Consider the following 25,534-nt stretch of genomic DNA (forward strand, 5'->3'; position numbering starts at 1 on the left):
GATTGTCCACATGGGATTAGTTGCAAAAATTTTAGTAAACTTCAATGCAAAACATTTTTTGAAGTTAACACATTAAAAAGATGTCACTATGATTGAAAAATTGGCTTTTAGTAAACTCAAATTGCCACTATATTAATATTAATACTTGGGATTTGAACCAGTAACTTTACAGTCACCGACCAAATGCATAGACAACCAAGTCACATACTCAAGCCAAATATTCCTTGAAAACTATTATTCCCAACACTATGTTACTATTATATAATAGTTATGTTTGCTTCATCATGATATATCTATATGTTACCTACCTCTCATACAGCCGGTCGTAGAGCTGGGCCTCTGACAGGGAGAGAGAGGACAGGTCAGCGGCGGTGGTTGTTGTGGCCCCCTTCCCCTCGTCCTCCGCCTCACTGGGTGGGGTGGACATCGGGGTCTGGAAATCATCTCCATTGTCTGCAAAGTCAGAGGGGAATCAATTATTTTAATTACTGTATCATGGAAATTTAAAAAAAAATTAATCAGGCAGAATAAGACAGTAAAAAATTAAGACGCCAAGCAATATTAATGTTGTAATAGTCATCAACTTTGGAACTAATGGCCTTGAACTTAACCAAGCATTTATTGTTGACCTTGACTGAAATTCACATTTTCCTTTTCTTGAAACTTTTAATTCAATAGATTTTTCATCAAATTAATTGCTAATAAAAACCCATTTGATTCAACATCCATAATAAAGCAAGACTTTACAAGTAGCATCCAATTATAACTCACCATCATTATCGTCATCGTCTGTCTGGTTTTTCTCTGGGGCGTCCATTGTCTTGTTGTAGAAGTGGACATGTCCGAGATCCAGGACCATCATGTTGGACGTCTGATCCGAGAAATTCTCAGGTACCATGATCTGAGGGGCCGAGATGTCAAGGTTAACATCCCAACGACTGTGCTTCTGTAAAATTAGAAATTATCTATAAGTTATCATTACATATATTAATTAACAATGAATTCATTCTTTCTTAAATACCCTCTCCCATCCCCCCCCCCCCCCCCCAATTTGCTAAAGGCCTGCAAAAAAAATATGTGACTACGGTATATGTTATGAACTGTTTTCAGCAGTTTGTTGTAAAATAAGAAAATTTTGAAAGTAAAAGAAAAAAGAAATTACATCCTAGAGTATACGTTTGTTTATGAAATCTTCAGGAGTTGGCTTTTACATCAATAAATCAGGAATCATGGTTGGAAAAGAAAAACACACACATTAAGCCCTACGGAAACACTCACCCCGTCCTCACCCTCCAAAAAATCCTCCAGGGCCTGTTTGAGCTCCGCCTTGGACCGCTCCTTCATCTGTTGGATTTGGTGCCTTGCAGTCGCTAAAACAGATTCCACTTTCTTACAGTTTTACTTTTATATCAAAACTCAATGACTTTCAATTTTTCTTCATTGAAATACTCAAGTTTCAAAATATAACCTTAAATATGTCACTTATTTGAATTCTTTTCAGAAATGTTTTGGAAAGCAACTACCTCATGTATTGTTGTATTTTAGATACATACATGTGTATTAAGTTTGAAGTGTGTTGAATAGATGCACTTTTTTCTTTTATCTTTTTTAGAGTTTAAGTTATGTTGTATCAAAATTGTTGAAATATATGCAAAACATTGTTAAATTTTTTTCATTTTAGTGGATCTGTAAGACACAATTAATTATTGACAAGTGTTTTTAGCTATATAAATAATAACTGACAACCTTTGAATTACTAGCATTTGAGCTTCATTCTGCACAAACATTTGAGTTCAAACAGTGAGATAGACAGAATTCTTGAGATGACCTATTTTTACCTGTGAGTTTGAGTTGAGAGAGACGTGAACTGCTGAGCTTTTTGGTGGAGAAGAATTCCCTCACTCTCTTCACAGACATGGGGTTGTATACTACATCTAGTGGCTTAGTCTGAATGTTGAGTCTGCCATCAGAAAGATTTTAATCATGATAATAATAAACCTAACAAATATCATTTAATAATATAGACAAAGTACAGTACTCAGGCAATTGCACCTTACATGAAATTCAAATCAATTTCATGTGAAATTCACATAAAAAATTCCACATGAAAAAATTCAAACAAATTTCACTTCACATGAATTTCACATTAATTTCATATGAATTTCACATTAAGCTTCACGTAAAATTCACATTAAGCTCTTTTCACACGAAATTTATGTGACGCACGATGTGCTATGATATTTATGATTAAAATAAATGAAAGGATGAGAAATCATAAAGTAACATAAAATGCTATAACACAGTCATTTAAACTACTTGTACGTAACTATATAAATAGTTTTCAATACTTTGAGTATTTTTAACACAGGGACAATTACAAAGAGACAGACCTATACTTAGCTGTGCTGTTTACAGGATTCTTCTCATAGAACAGTTCAAATATCTTGTCCCCTGGGGCTCCCGCGCCCTGGGGAGGGGCTGAAGCCTTGCCCTGCTGGGAACAAAAACTGCTGTTGGGGGACTTGGCCAGTGTCAGTATACGCTCCTGTAGTACAATATAATGCATGATCAGTAACAGACAAGTAGCTCTTAATGATGACAATTTATTTTTTTAACTTTGAAGATTCATACATTTACATCAAGTGCATTTTAAACTAGTTTTGCTTGTTAACCAAACAGATCTCATCTTAAAAACCACACACGGTGACAGCAGGAGATTATATATGTTACCTTGGGCTGGGGTGCGATGATGTTGGGGAATATGGAGTTCTCCAGGAACTTGTCCCTGAGGTACAGCCCCCCTACGTCCACCCCAAACTTCATGGCCTTGGAGCGGGGCCGCGACTCGAACAGGATGTTAATGGCCGAGCACTCCAGCTCCAGCATTGTCATCAGTTGACTGGTAGATTCTGAAATCATTTTAAAAACATTTTATAAACAAGTACATGTATAAACATTTTATGGCACACCTGTACATGCACATGTACTAATGGTCACTGTACATTTTAATTCATCCACTGGCAGATAAAAACAGTGAGCAACTAAAATCTGTTGAGGATCAAGTTTACCAGGTATGAATATGTAATTAAGAAGGAGTGTTTTGCTGGCCAGCTGTTGTAAATCTTCAATATGTACATGCACAAGATCTGAGAGTCAATATTTTGCCTTTACCTGTAGGAGATAATGGCTTTTCTTTGAGAAGTTTGAAGACTCCAGACTCCAGCTTGAAGATCATGAAGGCAAACACTGTGTCCTTCTTTAGGAAGGAGGTGTTCTCTGAGGTGTCTTGTACCACATCCATCAACTCCTGCTCAATCACTGAAAGACAAGACCATTAACATCAGCCAATGAGAGCAAAGCAAAAATATAGAGTAGGAGAGTGGTTTGTGCCACATCAATGAACTATCTCTATCACTGAAAGATGAACCAAAGAACACCAGAAAATGAAAGTATTTTTATCACATTTTTAAACTAAATTTACAAATTCATGATTCCCTTTATAAATATCCCTGCAATAAAATATTGCTATAAGGATGACCAGTGCTTTTAGAACTTTGATTTACACAGGTTATTCCCGTACAAGTACCTAAGTCCTCGTTGTTTTTCCGTATTTTGGTGGGTGGTTCCCCCACTTCTAGGGAGGCCGCCTCTGGACTGGTTCTCCTACTGGTGTCAGCCTCACTCTGGGATGACCCATACCACCCGCCCCATCCCGGGAACCACCGCTGCAGGATACCACCCTGTTCTGTAGCAGGAGGGGTAGTCACCTTCTCTGGTTCAGGGACCTACAAAAAGCCATATAATTTATCATCATTTAGTTCAAGTGGGTTTTTTTCAGTACAAAATAATTATGCATACACATGTACATGTATAATCATATTACTCTCTTCATGATGCTGACAATTAATCAAACAGATTTTTTAGTTTCCATCAATGGACAAAATCAAAATACATGTAAAAGGTTTATCTATGATATGAAATATTTCTTCCAAAATTCCTGTTTTCTTTTGAGTATCCAATTGACAGACCTTGTACAGCTTGCCCTGCTGTTTAACATGGTGGTATGCCAACTCTCTCAGAATCTTCAACTCATCAAACTTCAGCTCCGACTCCAGTCTGGTCTTAATCGCCTACAATATACCGTTTTTAAATTTACCTCAGTCAGAATCGAGAAAAATCATGTATAAAATCAATATAAAATTCATTGTTCACTCGCACATGTGTTTTGTGTGATTGTGATTTTGTTCTGGTTTAATATTTCTAAACATTAGTTTTGTATATTGAACAATCATGAACAATAATGTATAAAATCAATATAAAATTCATTGTTTACACAGTCACACATGTCTTTTGTGTGATTATGTTTTTGATCTGGTTAAATATTTCTCAACATTAATAGTTAAATTTGTATATTATTTTAGAAAAATTTGCTTTGAGTATAGGTTAATGCCTCCATCTTATGAGACCATCTGTACATCACAATAGCTTATAGACTGAGATTCCTCATTTTCTATATACTCACAGTATCTGCTGGACTGAGTTGGTGAGTCTCGAGATATCTCGCATAAACTCGGTGATAAGCACATACATCTTTGGCTCTCTGTACCAGGAAGTCTTTCGTGAGTTTCCTGTTTCTTTCACGTATCGTGTGTAAGGTGGCATTGATGGCATATTTCCACCAGATTGAAGACCTGGAATGAGAAAAAAATACTTTAAATTGACAAAATATGATACTTAAAAGTAGCTCTACATATAAAATTTTGCTGATAGGCAAAGGCAGGTCTTCAATCATTGTAAATGTTGAAAAGATTTAACTGGTAAGTTTATATAAAGATGCAAATTACCTAAAAAATTATTTGAACTTACTAGTAAAAATATTTGTTATCATATTTGATGATCATTTCAAAAATTATATCACTATAAATGATTACAAATATTTCATCAAATGACTTGGATATTTAAGAAAGCTGTTGAAATGAGATGCACCACAAAATTGCCTTACCCATTCCTGACTTTGATCGCAGGTCTCCACTTGCGATATTTCCTGCGTCGTTCATATCGCTCCATCTCTTTGAGCCACTCGATGATACACTGATACTGGTCCTCACTCAGACAGAAGGCCACCGTATCCAGACACACATCCATACTGATCCGCGGATTGTTCGGATCTCGAAGCGGGAGGGAGGAGGTGTTCCTCTTCAATTTGACCTTTGCACTGACTGGGGAAAGGATGTAGTCATGTTGCTAGAAAGAAAATCAAAGTCCTAAAAGTACTGAAACTTTTCCACCCAACAAGCAATTAAAATTAAATCAACCAATTTCCGTAGAGCTATTGGGGTGATATTCCCCTCCATTATTCTTACATTACAATTTCACTAAAAATAAAATATATGCCAAATTTGGAATGATTAAAAATGATCATGAAGGGCAAAACACAATGAATCAGATAAAACAACAAACCTTGAATTGTCTGGTTTTGCAGGAGACATAGGTTTCGCTTTGAAGGGAAGCCTTCAAGAAAAAGTTATCATCATCAGGAAGGAAAATCATTTTTATTAATAGATAAATGATTGACCTGATTTTTGAGTTTTATGCTTGGTTTAAATTTTTTACAACAATTTTTACCTCTTTCCGATTTTTACAATTTAAAATTTGTTATACTATCACTGGTATTATCTTCATTACTGAACACAAATTTTTTTTACTGGATTTTTTTGTGAAGCTTACCCAAAAATCTATTTGTTACTGTCATGGTGTTTTTGTAGGTCATTCTTGTCACATATTATTTTAAATAATACATTAGAATTTGTTATAAAAGGTCTTTTTTTTTTACAGAAGATATATTTTATGTGTTTACATAGAGGTCCTCCCTGGGAAGGTCCCCTATCATGCTGGCCTCAGTGTCCAGGTACAGAGAAAAGTTCTGAAGGTCCACCAGTTTAAACTTCATGTCAGACACACTGCTTACATTGGCTCTCTGAAATCATTAATTAACAGTATAACTTTATATTAATGGAATAAGTGCATGCAATATACCACTTGTTAATAATTAAAATAATTTATACCAAAATTTAATGTCCAGAAATACCTTCAATTAAATATTCTAATGGAGAAAGCCATTGATAAACTTTTTTCAGTGACTACATTTAATCAGATTTTCTCCTCTTGCAAGAATTGTTGGAAATAGAACTTTCTGTCAGAGGTCTTTTTCTTTTTTAGAAAGAATAATTACTATTTTTGCAAATTTTTCAACTTTTTTTTTTCAAATTTCAATTCTCTTCAACTCAATTAAATTTTCATTACAACTTCAACAATACCCAGACAAGAACTCACCCACTCTGAGTCTGTGCTCTGAGCACTGAGACTTCTGATGACGATACCAAAGGCAAAGGGGTGGTCTGGAATCAGCTCATCATCCTCGTATCTGATGTGTACATCCTCAATGTTCAACTACAGAGAGCATTAAACAGCATGATTAATCAAGAGCAGCATATGCAGTATAGATAACATAATTATCCAGTCAATGATTAGTGTGTCCTCAATGTTTAGCCACATAGACAACATCATGAAGCATGATTAAACAAGAGCAACATAAAACATAATGAATCTGATGTGTTCATCCTCAATGTTGAACTACAGAGTCAAAATCATAAAACATGAGTGACAAAGATGGTCTCATGAAGCATGATTAAGAACGACAGTATGGAACGCCATAGCTGCCTTAAGGTCAATTTCATATTATATGAACTGGTATTTCATTTATATGCAATAGTAATATCATTATATGCAGTGGTAACATCATTACATGCAGTGGTAACATCATTATATGCACTGATAACATCATTTTATGCAGTGCTAACATCATTAAGGTCTTCCGTTTCCAACGGAAGACCTTATTGTTTTCGTACTGTTTATTATTATTTTTTTTTTCCAAATTTTGTGCACGCGATTTCTCGAAAACTACTCAACCGATCTGAACAATTTTTTCACAGATGATGGGAAATTATCTGAATTTTATATGTTTTTGAATTTTTTGTCGTCGTCACTTCCGGTCCGGATTTACGGTCGATTTTGTAATTTTTTACGACCAATTTTGTGCAGAGTTGATCTCAGAAACTATAAGAGATATGACTTTGAAATTTTCAGGATAGGTAGAGCATGGTTTGAAGTTGTGCACTATTTAGTTGTTTTGCACCAGTGGCGCTATTCCTTGGAGCTCGCTTAGGCACAAAAATGGGGTACAGATTTCGAATCAAAATTTCCATATGTTTTGATCAGTATCTTTTTATCAGTTGATATTTTGACAAGACATATAGAACAAAAGTAGTAGAGAATCAAAAGTTCTATCCAATAAAATCAAGAAAAAGGGGCTGGCCCCTTTAATTAGGGACCAAGAGACTCGTAAATTCTATTACGAATAACTTGAAAACGATAAATATTTTGTTATGCATTATAAAAATCAAAGTATTATCGGTTTGAAAGAGTCATCGTCAGGCCCATGTCTGAGGTAAATAGGGTTTTTATTCTTTATCTTCAATTTTTTTTTTTGGGGGGGGGGGGTAATTTTGAAATTGTATCGATATCTCATGGTATCATTTTATCTAAAAAAAAAAAAAAAAATCGGACGGAAGACCTACTCGTTACTCGTAACGAGGTCGTATCTAGTTATTATTATTTTTTTCCACAAATTTTGTGCACGCGATATCTCGAAAACTATTCGGCCGATTTCAACCATTTTTTCACAGATGATTGCCAGTGGTCATAATTCTAGAAGTTTTTTTAAATTTTGAAATCGGCACTTCCGGTTCCGATTTACGGCCGATTTTGTAAATTTTTACGACCCATTTTGTGCAGACATAAACTCAGAGACTATCAGAGATATGAATATGAAATTTTCAGGATAGGTAGACCATAGATTGTAGTTGTGCACAAAGTAGTTTTTTGGCGCCAGTGGTGCCATTCCTTTGAGCTCGCCTAGGCTCGAAAATTAAGTACGAATTTTGCATTTAATTTTTCATACATTTTGATCTGTATCTTTTTATCAGTTAATATTTTGATAAGACATATATAACAAAAGTAGTATATAATCGGAAGTTATTTCAAACGAAATCATAAAAAAGGGGCTGGCCCCTTTATTTAGGGGCCAAGACACCTGTAAACTCTAATACGAATAACTTAAAAACGATTAAGATTTTGTAATGCTTTATAGAAGCAAAGTTGTTGATCGTCACAATATCTGTCAGGAAAAATTATTGCCACGCCCATTTGTTACGTAATTAGGGATTTTTAGGGGCCAACGTACTTAGACTTTGACGCAATATATCTAGAGAAGTAGATATATTTTGTTAAGCTTTGTAGAAGAGAAAATGCTTGCATTGATGATTCTCATCGATTCCATCAATCAAAATACCAATCCCTGTCCCCATTAGGGATTTAGAGGGCTGGCCCCTAAATCATTCAAACATTTGTATTTCAAAAATGATCAACAATTTAAGATAAGTGTAATAACAAAAAATGTTAGAATTTGTGAGATCTTTCGACTGAATTCAAGAAAAAGGGGCTGAACCCTTAAATTAGGGGCCAAGCCACTCGTAAAGTCTTTTTCACATACCTTAAAAATAATCAAGAATTTGTAATGCATTACAGAAACAAAGTTGTTGATCATAACAATATCAGTTTGTAAAACTTATTGCCACACCCATTGATGACGTAATTATTGATTTGAGGGGACTAAACTCTTAAATCTTTAACATGCAAAATGTGAAAAAGCAAAACACTTTATTATGCATTTTAAAGGATATTGACAATCGTATATATTATCTGAAAGGGAGTGTTTGAGGTGGAAATCAGAATTTTCATTGATATTTTAATCGTATCGTTTAAAAATTGAACGGAAGACCTACTCGTTACTCGTAACGAGATCTTATCTAGTTATATAATATTATTTCACCATTATATTCAGGGGTAAAATCTTTATATGAAGTGGTAACATCATTACGTTATGTCGTAAGATCATTATGTGCAGTAGTTTATTCATTATATGTTATGAATAAAACTTTAAATGCTATGATAAACTCATTTCATACAGAGCTAAACTCATAATGAACTATTGTTCAATCGTTATGTTATATGGTACACTCTTCATGTGCAGTTGCAAAATCTTTTTATGCAGTGCAACTTCTTGACATTAGGTGATAAGTACATTATATGCAGTACTAACATCATGTTATGGTGTATTAAAACCATTATGTATGGTGGTAAAACCTTTATGTATTGTGGTGAAACCTTTACATGCAATTGTAAATCCTTTATATGATGTGACAATTTTATAATATGCCGTTGTTGAGTCATTATATTATGAAGTCAGTTCTTTACATGATGTGATCATTTCATTATATGGAGTGGTAACTTCTTTATATGCAGTCGTAACTCTTTATGATGAGGTTGTAAACTGGTTCTCGCTGAAAAGTTTTAATGGGGAAGAGGTCCAGTTTTATTTATAAAAAGATGCCGCGTTCGTTGTGACGATGCACATTTCCTGGTCAACTTGTCGGGTTTTTTTAAGAGAGAGAGAGAGAGAGAGAGAGTTTATCTGTCTTTTAACATCGATATCATAATATCAATCATTGAACCCATTATGTATGGTGGTAAATCGAATGTATTATTAGTAGAGTATGCTTTTAATTTAAGAGTAAAAGAAATTACAAAAAATGAAGCAAGCGTTTTAAAATCAAAGTCGAAAGACCTTTGTTTCAATGTACCAGGCTCCGGGATCATGAAACTGTCTTAAATTTTAAGTCAGACTTAAGTCAATAAATTTGCACTTAAATTTTAAGATTGTTCTTAAAGTGGATCACAAAAAAATGACTTAGGGTTAAGTCTGAAATATTGTCTTAAATCTTAAGACTGCTATTAGGCAGACTTAAGTTCATAGATTGTTACTAAGTAAGTTCAAAATGGCGACACTCGTTGGATTTTTTAAGAAGAAATGATCAGCAAAGAAGGTTGCTCCCTCGTCCTTGGGTTTTCTATTTATAGTCTATAGTACTCTAGGTTTTTCCCCTTTGTGGACTTGCTATTGAAGTTATTTCCCTTTGTTAAAGTGAAAGTGTGTAAACACGTCTGTATAATGACTGATATGTTATCCAGTAAGAAACTATGCTAATATTTGTGTGAAGCATCTTTTAAATATAATTTTTTAAACTTTGTGATATATGATAATGTTTACGATGCAGCCGATAGGAATCTTCAAACGAAGAAGAGTTCCACTTTTAACAAATTCTGTCGAAAAATCACGCGAGTTACTATGGAGTTTAGCTAAGACAAATCTTAGCTAAGTTTTTTCTTAGATCGTTTTGTGATCCACTTAAGTAAGCAATCTTAACGAAGTCTAAATCTTAGATTTAAGACAAAATTCTAACTTAAATTTAAGACAGTTTCATGATCCCGGAGCCAGGTAGATGCTACTTCTCGCTGATTAATGCCTCCAACACAAAAGGAATAGACAGATTTTTATTCATAGACATAAATAAAAATTATTTTTCATTTTTCTTAAAATTAATTTTATTTTTAAGAAATAATAAAGAAATTGGTTGGTCTTAACCTCTTTTTATGGTTGTTTCATCCACTGTATAAAATTTAAGCTCAACAGGCATGTATTTTTGTATTTTAAATCCTACAAAGAAGGTGTTGCAGTTCCTGTGCTATTTTCCATAAAGCTGTTGCAGATATCTTCATATCATTTTTATAGGACCATTTTATACGCGGATCAATACAAAATTTTCGGGGGGGGGGGGGGTTGCGATGAATACTGAAGTTTGCCGAAGGGTAGGGGGAGGTGGGTCCGAGGCAAATTTTTGGTAATTTCATGGAAATTTTAAGAAATTTTAATTTTTCTGGGGCGGGGTCCTCCCCGCGACCTCCCCCCCCCCCCCCCCCCCCCCCCCCCCGTTCAAGACCCCCATGCATTAAACAAATTGGTAAATGGTTTCACTGAAAAATGTGACTGGTTTCATGGCATATCCGATTTTTGTTTCAAAGAGGCATATTTTTAAAGATTAAACTTCGAAAAAAAAACCTCCGAAGTTAAAAAACGGTGTTTTAAATCTTAACAAACTTCATCATGTCTAGTATAGCCGAGTGGTTACGCAGGATGTCCGAATAATCACTGAGACTAACTACTTGGTATTTTTTAAATTAATTTTTGAAAAGGTAATACTCCTATTCCGATGGTTTTGAAAATAAATGATGTCGGGATAAATAAGTTTTAAAACGCTTGTTATTGTAATATTTTACATGTGTGCTGATTTTTTCAACGTTACCGACTTTGTTCACATTATAAACATTTGTAGCTGCAGATCTGTAGCTCTCTGGTTGAAAAAATTCGGATAGACAAATTGTCTATCCGATTTTTTTTTTAAACCAGAGAGCTACAGATCTGCAGCTAAAACATTTGCTGCTGAACGAGGAAGTAACGCATTAATCGATAATGTTAATGTATTTTTTTTGTAAAATATGTCGTTTTCAAAATATATATACATATTGTTCGACATCGTTAAAAGCAAGCCGTGCAATAATGTATGAATCAGCAAAATACGGATAAGTTTGTTCCAAGCACCACGGTTTATATGGATGCTATTAAAATTATTTTAAATAACAATCAAGAGCAAAGTAACTCCTCAATTTAAACGTTTTTGAAGAGACAGAACTAGATTTATTAATTCAAAAAGCTCCAAAGAATTACATACATATTTAAAACACGATAGCAAGTAGAAATTAAATTGTTCTATGTTAATATCAAGATACATAAAGTGATCTTCCTATCTGTATGCCCGGATCTAGAAGCAGAGGGGGGTATAAAATTTCTACAAAGTACAATCATTTAATTTTTGAAATTTATTTTACTTTTAAAATTAAACGCGTACTCTACTAAAAATTCATTCGATTTATCACACATCGATGTATCAAGAACAGAGAAAATCTCTCTCTCTCTCTCTCTCTCTCTCTCTCTCTCTCTCTCTCTCTCTCTCTCTCTCTCTTCAAAACAAACGACAAGTTGACCAGGAAATGTGCATCGTCACAACGAACGCGGCATCTTTTTTAAAAATAAAACTGGACCTCTTCCCCATTAAAACTTTTCAGCGAGAACCAGTTAACAACCTCATCATAAAGAGTTACGACTGCATATAAAGAAGTTACCACTCCATATAATAAAATGATCACATCATGTAAAGAACTGTCCTCATAATATAATGACTCAACGACGGCATATTATAAAATTGTCACATCATATAAAGGATTTACAATTGCATGTAAAGCTTTCACCACAATACATAAAGGTTTTACCACCATACATAATGGTTTTAATACACCATAACATGATGTCAGTACTACATATAATGAATTTATCACCTAATATCAAGAAGTTGCACTGCATAAAAGGATTTTGCAACTGCACATGAAGAGTGTACCATATAGCATAACGATTGAACAATAGTTCATTATGAGTTTAGCTCTGTATGAAATGAGTTAATCATATAATATAAAGATTTATTCATAGCATATAATGAATAAACTACTGCACATAATGATCTTACGACATAACGTAATAATATTACCACTTCATATAAAGATTTTACCCTTGAATATAATGATGAAATAATAGTATATAATGATGTTAGCACTACATAAAATGATGTTATCACTGCATGTAATGATGTTACCACTGCATATAATGATATTACTATTGCATATAAATGAAATACCAGTTCATATAATATGAAATTGACCTTAAGGCAGCTATGGCATTCCATACGACAGCATAAAATCTTAATGTATCTAATGTATACTTCCTCAAAGCTCAACTACACTGACACCATCACAATACATGATTAGCTAGAGCAGCATATATATATATATATTGTTTTCAGAATCAAATACATATATACCAATTTCCTTATACTGCTAAGTGAATCAATATATGTAATTTAGGCATGATTCAGTGTTACCTGTAAATTTTCCAAAATGTTCGTGGCAATGGAGGTACCATAGGAAAACCAGGAAGATCCATATGTCTCCTTCTCTTCTTTGGAAATCTGCAAAAACCAAAATCAACATTTCATGAATCAATCCATCACTGTTAAAATCACTTTATATTGTAAATTCTTACTTAAACGCGAGGAATTCATATCGGCGTAAAAAATCGTGAGAAGCATCCTTCGCGGATTTTAAAATCTTGCCATTATTTTCTGAGAGTTGAAAACTATAAGAAATAAGGAGAAAAGTTCAACGTTTGCGAATTTATATTTTCGCGATTTGATACAAACCAGAATTAATGCGGAATTAAGTACTCGCATAATATAAGGAATTTACAGTATTGGCCCACAGATTTTCTATTTCTTACCTTCCATTTCTCCTCCAGGGCATCGAGCATCTTCTTTTTCTTGGCTTCTTCATATTCTTTCTCTTTTTCCTCATTAAACTGTGGATTAAGAGAGAAGAGATGTGAAAAATTACATGGCATTATTTTTTTTTTATCTATTAGTTAGATGGAGATGTAAGGCATTTCTTAGTATTTATTATTAGGTAGATGGAGGTATATTACTGTAACAATAATTCAATGAAAATATTTCCACCTTATAACTTAATATATTTTTGACACCAAAGCAAGAATTCTACCATACATAAACAACTACTAGTAGTTGTCATGGTTACCTGGGAGTGTTTGACTGGCCCTGCCACCAAGTACAGCCTCTTCATGGAAATTACCCATGGTTCACTGCTCAGTCGATTCAGGGGAATCTTCAGCTTAATTTTTCCAATGAAACCTATCAAAAGGGTAAAACTATTGCTCAGACTCACCAATGCATGTGATTTCAGACAGATGAAAACACTGGTAAACTAAATATACTGTATGATACAAATTTTGCATTTGCGAATTTATGCATGTATTCTCATAATTTGATGCTAAACAGTTGAATTGCGGAATAAGTTCTCGCGTAAAATAAGGAATTTACAGTATTCTTATCCTGACTTGCAGTCTATGACAGGGAATTCTACCTGATTTGACATGCAGCGGAAGGTCCAGGCTGCTCAAGGCATCCCGCTTCAGGGGCAAGTTCTCTAACTCCACATATCCTATGGAACAATCAAAAATTAAGATATATTTTAAGTCATTTACATTTAAAATAACAAGCTACCTTTTTGAACTATACATTATATATAGCCTTTTGAAAATGAAACTTTTGATTTTAAAGCCAATGAAAAATTACACTTTGTGTAAGATGATATTATAAATCATTATAATAATGCCTGAAAGAAAAGAACTTTTATCCAATCATTAATTATCAAGTTTGACTTTAATCCAATCAGAAACAAGTTTGACTTTTATCCAATCAGCAGCAAGGTTGACTTTTATCCAATCAGCATCAAGGTTACATACCCTGTAGGAGAGCGATTGAGAGCTGTTTTGTGTTGAGATTTTCCACATACTGGCCCACATAGGTGTTCAGGAGGTACGCTGCTAGTCCCTCCAACATGTCTCACCTGAATAAATAAAACAGAAGGCATTTCAAAAGGACAGCACAGTCTTTTTTTTAATTAAAAATGAGATTTTTTCAAATTATCTTTTTCAAAATACAGTCATACATGCATTACATATATGGAAGCAAACTATAATTTAATAGTAAAATATTTAGCTCAAACTAAATGACTGGTTTTTGTCATGAACATGATAAAGGTTACAAAATTTGCATAATAATATGAGCATGAAGTTGACACATGTTATATCACATAACCTCATAAAGGCAATAATTTACCACTTCTGACATTCTGATGCTAAACCAAAATAATGATTTGAAAAAATTTCTTTCTGCAAATTTGAGTTTCACCCAAAAATGGATTTGTGTTCAAACAGAAAAGAAACAATTGGTTCAAAGGTGCAGCAGTCAGCTGCCACTGAAGCAACAAGTGTTGCTGAATCAAGGTTGCACTGCTCACCCACAAAAAGCCACAGATAACCATAAGGAACCACATCTGTTTATAAACAACAGGAAAGGTCACTTGAGATGTTTTTAAGTAAAAGAGTCACATCCTAAATAATAATTTGACAGCAATTCTTGAACCTCTGAGGCAAGCTTTGCTGCACCTGAACATTTCATTCTGTCAAAATTCAGCAGCCATTTTGAAAGCCATGTCTGTTTTAGCAAAATTTTGTCAACAACTATCAATTTCAACAATAACATACACAAAGGTATGAATTCTTGTATGGAAAATGATACTCTGTAAAATAGCACAGGACTATTAACACACACAAAAAGCAAATAATGTTGTATGTAAAAAGCATAATTATAAAAAATTCTGACCTTATTTTGCCTTGATACTTTACTTCCAGTGAAATCATGCAACAATGCAATTTGATCATCCTCTTCCTCTGACAAAGTCATAGTCATGAACCATGTGCGTAAAATTGCCAATTCTCCATCAACATTGTATTTTATCAGTTTCAAATTCATGAAAATCATCATCATTCATGCATTCACTGTATCATATGAAAGCTTTGCATCATTTTTTAATGCTGCAGTCAATTGGCATGCTTTTAACAGCTTAATGATAATCAAAAGTTCAAGGCCTAAGAAGGGTTGAACCCAGTTTGCAAAAAAAAATTTGGTTAAAAATAGTGTGCAGGTTGCAATTGTTCACCATTCATTTTCGTGGTCGAGTTCAAATAAGGTACAAGTACTGTATGTAAGACCATATTCAATACAATGGTCTAATAAATAATTTTCAATGTCTGCAGTAAGGAAGTAGGATTCCAAATCCATGTTTATCAAAATGAGCCCTGCAAGATTTTGTATCAGTGGCTGATTAGTAATGCAACTCATCTGCATGCAGCCAGTGGCATCTCATGATCAAGGATATCTTTGAGCTCTATTGGTCAATCTTAGCAAGATTACCAAATGAATATTACATATCGTAAATTTCAATTTTCTGGTGGATGTATTACAAATATACTTAGTCTAATAACTCAAAATTTCCTGTTTTATTCAGACAGAAAACAATTTTGAATCATAAGAGACAAATTCTTTTATAAACAGCAGTAATTGTGTATGAATGTACACATTGCATAAAACATTTGGAAAGAAAAATAAAACAAAGAAAGATGGACAGGTAAACATAAACTCAACAGAGAAGTCATCAATCAAGAAAGTATATGGATGTCTTATGAGCAATGGTTCATCGGCAAAAAGATTCATCATAGCCTGGCAGCTGTGTAATGACTGAGTCAAATCCAGTCAATGATTATATCATATTACCTATAGCTAGCTCATCTTGACCATTTATTAAAGCTTATCTTTGCAATTGGACATCTGGACAGCAGATGACCGAGACTCAGTATATTCATGCATCCATAGTTAATATTGAATAAAATGTTACGAATGAGAGGCAACACAACAAATGTTGGAATGTTTAACTTATAAATTTTACCAGCCCCCCCCCCCCCCCTCCCCCCCCCCCAAAAAAAAAAATAAAATAAATCATACCTGTAATAATGTGTCTGTCTTTTCATACAACATGTATTGAATGACAATTAAATATGTACTATGCTGTGACAGTAAATGTATTCCAAGATTTTAACACTCTAGCAGGGATACAGAGTTGCAACATACAGTATGAAATCTATATGAAACTGATTAAGCAATTAAATTTACATCATTTATTGATTGTCTACTCACAACCCCCCTCCCTCAAATGTTTACTGGTTTTGGAATTGAATTTGGGAAAGTTATAACTAATGTTCATCTAAAATGGGTGGTAAGTCTCATTGGTATCAAGGCCAACTTTCACTTACATAGTCAAGGTGAACTTTTAACAAACTCAAATTGCAACACGCAGTACATATAGTTACAGGTATAAAGACTATATTGCTGTGCAAACTCTGCAATGATAATACATGTACAACCATCTATAATTATTCCACAAAACTGATCAACATTTCATTTTCCACCCTACATGTGGGAAGCAAAAATGTTACAGGTATTTTTGGGAGCATGTATATGTAATATACAAATAAAAAGGCAAATTTTATTTTTCCTCTATTAAATTAAACAGTGAGATTTCATTCATAAATGTTCTTCCATGATCAGAATTGAAGAAAAAATGCTTGGTTTCTCAATTTCATTATTAGAGACACAAATATAAATAATATATTAAGCTTTTAATTGGATCCACTCACAGATTTACCATTATATTAAAACAGGAGAAGAAAGAAATCTTACTTTTCAATTTGTTTCTATGTCATACAACCTATTTGAAAACAATTATGCAAAAAATGAGTGAATTTTTCTCAATCTACATGTAACTAATACTGTGCAAAATGAGAAATTTCAACAAACTCCGCTTTCTTAAATTTTAAATGTCAAAATTAATTAACATTAACTGTCTACCATTTAGTTACTGAACATCTTGATATTCGTAGCACTAAATGTATGAAACTGTTTATGTCTTTAAAGATAGTCATTGTTCCGATGGCAAGTATTACACAAATGTGTTAAGTCAGACTTAATCAAAGAAATGTCTAATTTTCCTTACAGATTATACAGACGACAAGTGTTGGACACAGTGATGTGAGCAATGCTGTCCAGAGAGTCATTACGAATGGTCGCCACGGCAGACGCCACTTCTCCCAGAAACAAAGGACTGTTCTCCAGGATACCTTGTTCCTCTCCAACCAGCACCACATCTGACTCCAGCAGCAGACGGTCATCTGGAACCGCGCGAAGTCCTTTCATTTGTTGCTCGTCAAAGTCCAAAACTCTTCTGGTAAATCCGAAATAGCAGTTTGGAAAATCTTCCAGCCATTCTCTAACCATGACCTCCCCACCTTTGAAATTGCAAAGATGGATGTGTTGCTCTGGACTACAATGCCGTCTGACAAGGTCGCGTACTCTTGACCCCACATCGAAACTGTAAGGGTCTCCATGGGGACCAGTGACCTTCAAAATCATTGGTTGGGCCGGTGTGCTGAGGGTCAGAAGCTGTCTAAATTTCATTTCTTGTTCCATCCATAGCTCCTTGTCTCCTGATCTATCCAAACCAATGTCGCCGAATGCAGCGTCTGCGCTATTGGTCAGAACACTCACTGCCTCAAACTCTTCCTGCAGAAGGCCAGGGGCAGCCGAAGCATCGACTCCAAAACAATTCCTCCACCCAGGATAGTTGGGAAAACCTCCCAAGGCAAAGGACTTCGGGTTGCTATATACTACAGTGCCACCTATGATGTCAACTGGTACGTTTGGTCGAGCATGAACGGCTAAATTTGACAGCAGTTCAGAGGGATTGATTTCCGAGACATTGAACATCATACACAAACGTCCGAAGTAGAAATGGCTGTCCATTAAAGATATTCTCTGTGGAAGCCGTGGTTCTTTAAAAGGTATGGGCAACACCTGCCTATCAAAGTCTGGAGGAGGTGTTTTTCTACGATACCCCTCCAATTCCTGATGAGACAGGCTGTATTCCTGGTCTCTATATTCAGGGAAATCCCTATCATCATTGAAAGCAGTGTTAAAATTCCTTGTTTCCTCTTCATACCCTTGATTACCATAGTTAAAATCCTCTTCTAAGCTCCTGCTGGTCTGCTGGACATTTTCGGCTTTTTTTCCCACCAAATTCAATCCTTTCTGATGGGGATTTTTCACGTCTTCTAGACTTAGACCATTAATAGTGGCTTTAGCAAATGAGGATTTGAACAGCTTCTGAAAACGGACTGACACATATTTCAAGAGGCCCAGTAGGGCTCTCCAGTGGAGAAGAATAGCTGGACTATTTGGTGGCCAAATGGAAAACTGGTGAGGTATCTGCAGCCCTTGGTGCTGACATAGAGCCCTCATGCTGACCTCCATGGATGGTGTGATTTTAGCCTCCTGAGGCATGATGTTTTTGCTTCTGAAAAACTCCAACAGATCCTCAATATGCGCATCAGGACTAAGTACAAAGGTGGTTAAATTTCGCAGACTTTTCCATCGCATGCTGTGGAGATTAGGATCAGAAATTGGAAGATCCACATCGAATATTTTTGGGAGGTGAAATTTGTAGGCATGGTCTTTTAAATCCGTTGTCTGAAAACAATTCGGCACAGGACAAGTGGTGAGAGCATTAAGTCTCTTAATCTGACGATCGATTCTACGGGCTTCATAATTCTTCTTTATCTTTCTCTGCCCTTTCCTTTCTCTTCTTTTTCTCTTTTTCTGAGCTATTCGTCTCCTTTTTCGCACTTGAGAACTGGACAAACCTCTGTTGCGTAAATTTGAGGCAACACTGTTTTGCTGTTCCTCTTCTTCAGTTTCACTGTGACTACAAGATGAGACATCCTCGTCTAGATCTTTCTTTGAACCAACTGTTTGAAACAAAGGCTCTTGCTCTACTCCTCCACCTGTTCGACGAGTTTGCTCGTAATCAAAAACTCTGATTTGATCAGATCCCATATCTGGATTGATATCATGATATGAATTTGAGCCTCTGCTACTGTGAAAACCTTTAGCCTGATTTTCAAAAGTTTTAAACCTTGACTCTCTGCTCTCTTCAGTTTGAGAGATACTAAATGACTGAGATGGAAAGGGTGCCATAGTCTGCTGCATATTTTGCCCCCTTTGTTGCTGCATATTTTGTTGCCCTTGTTGCTGCATATTTTGTTGCCCTTGTTGCTGCATATTTTGTTGGCCTTGTTGCTGTTGCTTTGTGTTCTTTAATAATTCCCATTCAAATTCCAGCCCCTCTGCATGGAAAAGATTTCGGAATTCCCCTCGCTGAACAGGAGTGATGTACTGCAGCAGACAAGACAGGGCTTTCCAGTGAAGCAGTAATGCTGGACTGTTGACAGTATGAAGAACAAAAACCTCTGGTTCACTGTATCCATAGTGACGGCAAAACGCCCTGAACGACTCGTCCATTTTGTCTGAGATGGGCATGCCCTGAGGAAGGACATTCTGGTTCCTTAAAAATCTACACAGGTCATCAAGATTTGAAGTGTTCCCCAGAATAGACATTGTTAATTCTTTCAAGGCTCGCATGCGCAGTTCATGCAAGGCAGGATTATCCACAGAGAAACTCGTGTTAAAAATTTTTGGGAGGTGACATTTCATCATGTGTTCCTTGTTACTGCCAACTTTCTCATGGCAATCTGACAAAGAGCACTTTTTATAATTCTTATTCAATGTCTTTGAATTATTCATACTTTGTGACCCATTAGACTGTTGTGAACTGTTGCCAATATTAGGTTTTCTTGTGTTTTGGATATTGCTTGACAATGTATTCTTCTGCTGAGAGGCCTGTACATGTTCATGCCTTTTGCCAACATACATCGCTTGACTGGTCCCTGATTGGCCAGTTTGTGACCTTTGACTTGCACAGCTGAACACAGGCTGGTGAGAACTTTGAACAGTTGAAGGCTGCATAGACTGAGATCTTGGTTGGTCTCCTAGATATCCCTGCTGATGACTCTGATAAATGTTGTCTGGCTTCTGTCCCAATAACCCAGTTCTACCTGACGAAATATTTCCTCTTCCTTGCCCCCACTGTGTTTGCTGGAACATCTGACTTCTTTGCCCATGGTTCTGTGGATTAATCCCCAGAATGGCACCACCTTGGCCTTGTAGATTAGCCATCACACCTGCACCACCAACTCTTGGAAACCTTGGTGCCTGCTGGTTTGGTCCTCGGTTCATTGTGTTAAAATCTTGTTGACTTGGCTCTGGCACAGCATGGGATGGTCTAGTGTATGCAGGAATTCCAGGTCTGGGGTTCTCAAATCTGGTACCATATCCATAGGCTGGTTGGGATGATACTGTGTTTGGTCCAGGACCTGCATTCAATGAGTTTTGCTGATGGAATCCCAAACTGCCTTGATGTTGATGATAGGCTTGCAGCGATTGGTTAGAATAGGTCATGTGATGCTGTCCTTGGTTGGGATTAGGAACACTCTGCCTAGAGCTATGATAGGATGGATTCACCACTGAGGCGTTCAGAACACCAACCCTCTTAGAGTTTGGATACTGCTGTCTCACATTGGGAACACTGTGTGTATATTGCATATAGTTTCTATCCATCATTATGTCTTTTGATTATTTCACCAATCACCAGTTCTTATTTGCAGAGGACAGTAAAATGTTTAAGAATGGCATAAATTTACTTATTGCTCAAAACTGCTTGTTATCAGCTTTTGGTTAATTTAACATTCAGTAGGTAAGAATCCTACCTTTATCTGTAAAATGTCCCACCGGCTAGTTGGGAAACTTTACTGCTTCTCTCAAATTGATCACTAAAAATAAAAAGGATGAGAATGAAGTACATGTATCTGATCTATAGTACCATCATTCCAACATAAAAAAAAAACCACACACACAAAGGAGAAACAGATGTTGCTTGCAATCAATGTTAAATATCACCAGTGAAACTTCCATCAAGGGATATTAGGATAAGAGACAAAGCACATAATCAGTTTTATCAGTCAATATCAGCCAGTTAATCGAAATATTTTCTCTTGACATTCAAAGCTAATATAAAAATAAAAATTTCAATAATAAATAAAAATTCAGCTTATTCAAACATATTCTTGTATAAAATATTTTTTGAAATATAATTCTAGTATAGTGATTAAATCATGTACAGGCAATTCATCAATTTTTTGGTGTAAATGACCCATAATTTCAGTCCTAGCTTGAATCAACGAAAAAGAAAATGGTCCTGTAAAACACGGCAACAAATCTAGCCCAGTAAATACACATACCGGCAGAGAGAATATCTTCATTTGAAAGGCACGTACTTGCAACAGAGTTTTCATTTTCATACCTTAAATCTCGTTATTAATAATTTTTTTTTTCTAGTAAATTTTTTAATCGGTAACTCAGTCCCATGTCAAAACGTTATTACACTCTTGTAAAAAAATACTTGGGCTCAGTTTGATAAATAATTTAATATTATACATTAGATGTTAACTTTTATTTCATATGTTCAATAGTTATCATGGTTATATCATGTAACACATCAAATATTAATAACAACAAACTCCATACACCCTATCATAAAAATAATTAAACTTTGCAACTAGATCCTTTACCGCGTATATGGACCCATGCAGGTTCTGCTTTCCATCACTTTAAGGTGAATTAGAAAAAAAAAACTTTTCATTTTAGAAAGACTGAAATCAATGAAAAAAAATATGTCTTCTACAAGGACATGTTATCTGAAGGTATTGACAAAAACGAAAACAATATTCTATAAAACGGATTTACAATGGGAAAACACTCTAGTCTATAACCATTTCAATGAGTTGGATCAAGCAAATTTATATAAAATCACACAATTATAGATGTTCCATTTATCTCATACAGTTTGTTTAATATTATGAAGCTTTTGAGACCGCCCCTTTTTTTGACCCGAATGTATTTGTTTCAAAGATTAAACTATGATGCAACGTTGTGTTATGCGGTTATTGTGACCATGCGCAATACAATATAGTGTGTCATTTCAGAGATAAATATAACTGATTTAATGTAAAGTTTTACTAAACTAAATCTTGAAACAATTTTTTATTTTAAAATATTTTTCTTGAAGTTCAATCACTAAATTAAATGAAAATACTGATCAGAACAAGTTTGAATGTTTCAAAATTTAATCTTACAATTAAGGGTGCAATGATAAACTGTCAGACAGTATATCACGGTAAAAATATGCTATGGTTCAATGTCATGATACAGTAAGCTATACCGCGGTTCAGTATTTCGATCTGGAATATATTTATCCCTCCGATACGGATTGAAAATATTTTTTTTTTTAAATGGCTTCTGGTTTTGAAAAACGTGCTTCGCACTATTTAATTTTGCCCCCTGCTACAGTGCATCTCATAACTCTTCGATATGGTAACATTTTTCGTTTTGTGGGATAAACGAAATTGGTTAATAACAAAGTTCCCAAATTGAGGGTTTCTACATGCAAGTAGTTTAGTACCTTTTTCAGACGATTTTCCTACGCGGGCATGTTAAGGCTTCCCGATGCGACATGTAGAAAGTCACTTGTCTGTACTTCATACGATATGACGTCATAATTAACTTTGACGTCATGATCTGCATTCCTGTCGATAGTTCTCAGGGAATGTATCTTAACGTTAAAAGTGAATTATATCAAACCAGTATAATACCGCATGTTTCCTTTATATAGATGCTGCAGTTAATTCTAGACGTACAGAATTCATTCATATAAAAAACCAGTATCAAATAATCGGCAGTTTTAAAGCTTCGTTTTAAGTAAAAGACTATTTATAAACTAGTGGTTTGGAAACTCTCCCTGCTACGTGTAAACAACTGAATGAAGAAATTTTAATGCATGTAAAACCAGCTTGGCGCAGGTGAAAGATCAACACAATTTTAGAATATTTTACGTAAAATTGGTAGAGAATATAAGTACCAATGTGAATCGTGCTGCGGAAACCTACGGATTTACCCCAATTCTGTGTAAATCGCTTTTGATTAGTAAAAATGTGCATTATTTTGATGATTTTGTGGAATGTTTCAACAATATCTTCTATAAACGAAATATCTATTTCTTTCCCAAGCAAGAACTTCAAAGTTTATGACTTAACAAAGGATTTTTCTTAAAAATATGTATGATTTAATGTCATTAATCACCTGCGCCGATGCGTTTTAACTAGATCATTTGCAATATTAGGATTCGCCTGTCACGTGATTATGAATTACATGTGACGTCACAAAAATGCATCAAATATAATGTTTAACATCGATGTCAATAAATGTAACATAGATTTAAAGAAATACTCCCGGTAAAATTATTTTTGCCATGATTCAAATAATATCGTTTTCCAGCCGTATTTTAGCATCGGGACGCCTTAACAATGCTGCGTACAAACAAACGACATGTGTATTGCACCTCGTATAAAACAGCATTTATCCATACATTTGTCTGTTGTCACAAGAAATTAATGCCACTTTCCTAGATGTGCAAAAAATTAAATTAAAGGTCACCCTAGTCATTAAATATTTTGTCTTCAGAAAATTCATTACATCTATATAAATAAGAGCATAAATAATTTGATTGTTGTCAGTGTTGAAATAACGATATTGATGCCAACATTATATTTTACCTTATGCAGATCATGTTGACATTCTGATATTTATACAGCTGATTAAGAAAAAATATGTGGAAAAAAAATATGTAACTAAAAGCTGGAGATTAAACAATATCAAAATATGCGTAATTTGTTTATTTATTATTTTTAAAAGCACATCAAAATCATCACGATACATATCGTATCATATTGTCTGTATCATGATACATATCGTATCGTGAGGCAAGTGTTTCGTTGCACCCCTACTTACAATAATATATATATCTAAAAACAAACGATGTTTATAACTGTGCTCATGCTCCCTGAAAAGACTTAGTGTGTTATAGGAAATTGAACATCACAGATTTTCCAATGCAAACATAAGAGGAAATGTATACACTGAATGTAAATATTTAATACATAATGTATATTTTGTATATATTTTTTAGGTGGTGAAAAAATGACGAAACCATACCCTGGTGAGAAATAGTCTTACGCCAGTACACTTTTACCATATTATATTTATTTGCCATAAAAATTAAATAACAATATTTTTCATGATTTTGGGAAGCTAAAGAGAAGCACACTAAAAAGTCAATATTATCATGATTACTGAACACGATGAACTATATGAAAGATGGCATTAGCACACACATGTCCAATTTAATGTATAGTTTAAATTGATACATACATTGATTGTTTTTTCCCCAATGACTTTTATGATTTCCCCCCTTTTTCCAAGAGTCCCTTTTTAAAAACTCAGAAAATGCACGAGGCCTACTTGCATTGCACGAGTGAGCACTACGAATAAGGGACTAACAAAGTATCTTTCAACAAAACACAATGCAGCAATTACCACAGTGATATCGCTGATATACACCGGCATCTTATCAACCACAGTCTTTGATAATAACAGATAATTGTAATAAGGGGATAAACTAGAAATCTACATCTCCGTCTTAGCTTTATCTCTACTTCCGAGAATTTAATAGGTCAAACGCGTCACATTACTGAAATGAAAGTGAAATTAACATGTCATAAACAATCACTTTACACTTACTTTTAACGATATGCGCAGTATCAAGCTTTATTCCAACAGATACTTAAACACAAGTACTGTTGTTATTTGACCCTTTCTGCCTTTCGTCATTTTCACATTTCGCACAGAATAGAACAACGATCCCGACTCGTAAAGAAATTCGAGCCCGATTCTATTTAAAACCGATTGGGAATAAGTACAGGATTCGAAGTCGGAGGGGCACCAGTTGTACATGTTGTAGACAGGGGGCCTGGGCCGCCTTTCGTGAGGCCCCAGAGGGTCCAGTGCAAAGTCCAGGTGGGGATCCTGGCTGCAAAGGCCCAGAAAGCTCCTGGATTCTAGAGAATTTGTAGGGTAAAAACGAAGCCGGTCTCCTG

The 25,534-nt window shown here is 34.9% G+C and overlaps 1 protein-coding gene across 3 annotated transcripts in view; it reads right to left on the reverse strand.

Moving 5' to 3' along the window:
* LOC105346589 (intermembrane lipid transfer protein VPS13D) overlaps positions 1–25,315 on the reverse strand; it is a 62,724-nt gene extending 37,409 nt beyond the window's left edge. For 2 of the 3 annotated variants that reach the window (XM_066070707.1, XM_066070705.1), the window contains exons 1-21: positions 25,179–25,315; positions 21,254–21,316; positions 14,441–14,544; positions 14,059–14,136; positions 13,714–13,826; positions 13,403–13,480; positions 13,008–13,094; positions 6,334–6,450; positions 5,858–5,977; positions 5,461–5,511; positions 5,003–5,244; positions 4,523–4,691; positions 4,029–4,130; positions 3,587–3,785; positions 3,172–3,318; positions 2,731–2,909; positions 2,391–2,545; positions 1,839–1,960; positions 1,279–1,370; positions 772–946; positions 309–453 (exon numbers count right to left, since the gene is read on the reverse strand). In XM_066070707.1, coding sequence (XP_065926779.1) covers positions 309–453; positions 772–946; positions 1,279–1,370; positions 1,839–1,960; positions 2,391–2,545; positions 2,731–2,909; positions 3,172–3,318; positions 3,587–3,785; positions 4,029–4,130; positions 4,523–4,691; positions 5,003–5,244; positions 5,461–5,511; positions 5,858–5,977; positions 6,334–6,450; positions 13,008–13,094; positions 13,403–13,480; positions 13,714–13,826; positions 14,059–14,136; positions 14,441–14,537 — 2,468 coding nt within the window. In that variant the 5' untranslated portion in view covers positions 14,538–14,544; positions 21,254–21,316; positions 25,179–25,315. The remainder of the gene's footprint in view (positions 1–308; positions 454–771; positions 947–1,278; positions 1,371–1,838; positions 1,961–2,390; positions 2,546–2,730; positions 2,910–3,171; positions 3,319–3,586; positions 3,786–4,028; positions 4,131–4,522; positions 4,692–5,002; positions 5,245–5,460; positions 5,512–5,857; positions 5,978–6,333; positions 6,451–13,007; positions 13,095–13,402; positions 13,481–13,713; positions 13,827–14,058; positions 14,137–14,440; positions 14,545–21,253; positions 21,317–25,178) is intronic. The other variant, XM_066070706.1, reaches the window with a different exon arrangement.
* Between the last annotated feature and the right edge of the window lie 219 nt (positions 25,316–25,534).

The sequence above is a fragment of the Magallana gigas genome, chromosome 9, assembly GCF_963853765.1.
Source record: "Magallana gigas chromosome 9, xbMagGiga1.1, whole genome shotgun sequence".
NCBI lineage: Eukaryota > Metazoa > Mollusca > Bivalvia > Ostreida > Ostreidae > Magallana > Magallana gigas.